Raw genomic sequence first — 2,001 nt, forward strand, 5'->3', positions numbered from 1 at the left:
CCTGGCGCTCTGCACCGTGTTTCCTCAGGTTCTAGTCAAAATTGATCATGTGTTTTTTGGTCTCTTTTTATAAGGAGAGGACTAGGTCCAAACCTCTCTTGTCACCCAGAATGGCAAGTGCCTCTCTTTCTTTCTTTTTTTAATATTTTTAAAAAACATTTATGTTTAGAATTAGCTAGCTGGGGCCGGCCCGGTGGCGCACTGCTGTGGTGCGCCGCTTGGGAAGTGTGGCGGCGCTCCCGCCGAGGGTTCGGATCCCACGTACAGACCGGTTCCCACTCACTGGCTGAGCGAGGCGTGGGAGCAACACCGAGGGTTGCGATCCCGTTGCCGGTCCTGGTCCGGTACGGGGGCGACACTCAGGGTTGCGATCCGTTGCCGGACACGGAAAAAGACAAAAAGACAAAAAAAAAAAAAAAAGAATTAGCTAGCTGGACACAGTTTAGATTATCTCAATTTTGTTGCTAACATCCAAGGCTTTATGGTCAGGAGCAATTGAACACATGCCTTCTTCTCTCCATCAGGCCTGATCATTGTGTTGACTGTGGCCACATCAGTGTCATGGAGCTTCTTCACAAAAAACCTGCTCCAGAGCTGCTGCTTGCTGACCCCAACAGTCATGACATGCACAAGCATGTTGTTGTCTTACTTCTTCATGGCTGACTCATGGTCAGGGGAACACGATGATGGCATTATGGTCAAGCTTGTTTCTCCTTTGGGTGCTCTTCCAAGGATTTGTGGTCTGTGTCAGGGCTGCAGGGTCTTAGGCCTCTGGAAGTTGGGTGATACATGGCTCTTCAATTATCTGTAATTGTGGATGGTTTCTAACACTGCCTTCTTTGCCTTCAAAGTCTTTGCTTTGGTTTTGGTTTTGGATTTGGGAAGGGAAGGAGCCTCCCTCTTTGCTTTCAACACCATGTTTATTAAAAAGTTCATTTAATTTTCCTCTAAAATGGAAAATTCTGATCCTTGTTCTGATAAAACTAAACCTGGAAATTATGTTTTCATTTTTAATCAGCAAGAAAGGACATACCATTGGGTAACATGATGAAATAAAGTCACCAAACTTATCTAGTGCCCAATTTTTATCATTTGCAAAAGTTAAATAAATAGTAAGAAAGGTGTTGATCAAATAGAAGAAAACAAAGCAGCTAACCAGGATGAGAATGGTGTGGGTAGCTCTCTCTTCAGGAAAGCGTCGTGAAGACTGAATGGTACTGCGAACATGCTGGACTGTTTTGTGGTGTCTGTAAAGGATATTCACCATGTAGACACTATTGATGGTCATTAGAGAGAGAAAGAACAAATCTTGAATTAATATTGCAGTTAGAAATGATACTGCTTGATAGGACTCGAATGGAATGCTTTTACAATACGAACTGTAATACCCATGTCTGATGTCAGAGGAGTTGATAGTAGCCACAGTTCTTAAGATGATCTCAATATAGATGATCATGTTGATGATCCAGAAGAAAAGCAGAGAGGGAAGAATGTATACAGAGACTTTATTTTTGAGCCAGGCCCACTTGTAATTACTTGGAGTAATAGTCACTGCCTGAAACATACTCTGGAGGGAAGTTGCATTCACAGAAATACTTCGGGTAACTCTCTGAATGTAGAGCACTGTTTTACATCCAATGTCATCTATCCCATGCTTAATTCCAAAGGATAACATTATATTTGGAAACCCTCTCAGTACAAGTGTCACAGCATTAGCCAGAGTTAAGTGGGCAAGAATCACATCTACAGGCTTCTTCTTGTGGGGATGAATTAAGAAGGTGCACATACATGATGTAAAAAACAAAGAGTTCCCCGCAAAACCAATAAAAGTTTGAGAGATAAAAAGGATTTGAAATATTATGCCACTGGAAACCATTGTCTTTCATTCTAAGATCGTCAAACCAAGGCCAGCATTTCCTGCAGACAAAGAACTTGATTATGAATGTAAAGATTAAAAATAACTGTGCTTAAAAAGAAAGTTATGAAGTTTCAGAGTTCCTT

General features: G+C 41.7%; 1 protein-coding gene and 1 pseudogene across 1 annotated transcript; both read right to left on the reverse strand.

Annotated features, from left to right (window-relative positions):
* Positions 1–442: 442 nt before the first annotated feature.
* On the reverse strand, positions 443–918 carry LOC103608818 (annotated as a pseudogene).
* A 40-nt stretch (positions 919–958) lies between these two features.
* Positions 959–1,876, reverse strand: LOC103608820 (vomeronasal type-1 receptor 1-like; the record flags this gene model as incomplete). The annotated part of the gene is made up of 1 exon (XM_008593211.1): positions 959–1,876. A coding segment is annotated over exon 1 (918 nt), but the record flags the coding sequence as incomplete, so codon positions are not given.
* Between the last annotated feature and the right edge of the window lie 125 nt (positions 1,877–2,001).

Source organism: Galeopterus variegatus, unplaced genomic scaffold (genome assembly GCF_000696425.1).
Source record: "Galeopterus variegatus unplaced genomic scaffold, G_variegatus-3.0.2 Scaffold8883, whole genome shotgun sequence".
Lineage (NCBI taxonomy): Eukaryota > Metazoa > Chordata > Mammalia > Dermoptera > Cynocephalidae > Galeopterus > Galeopterus variegatus.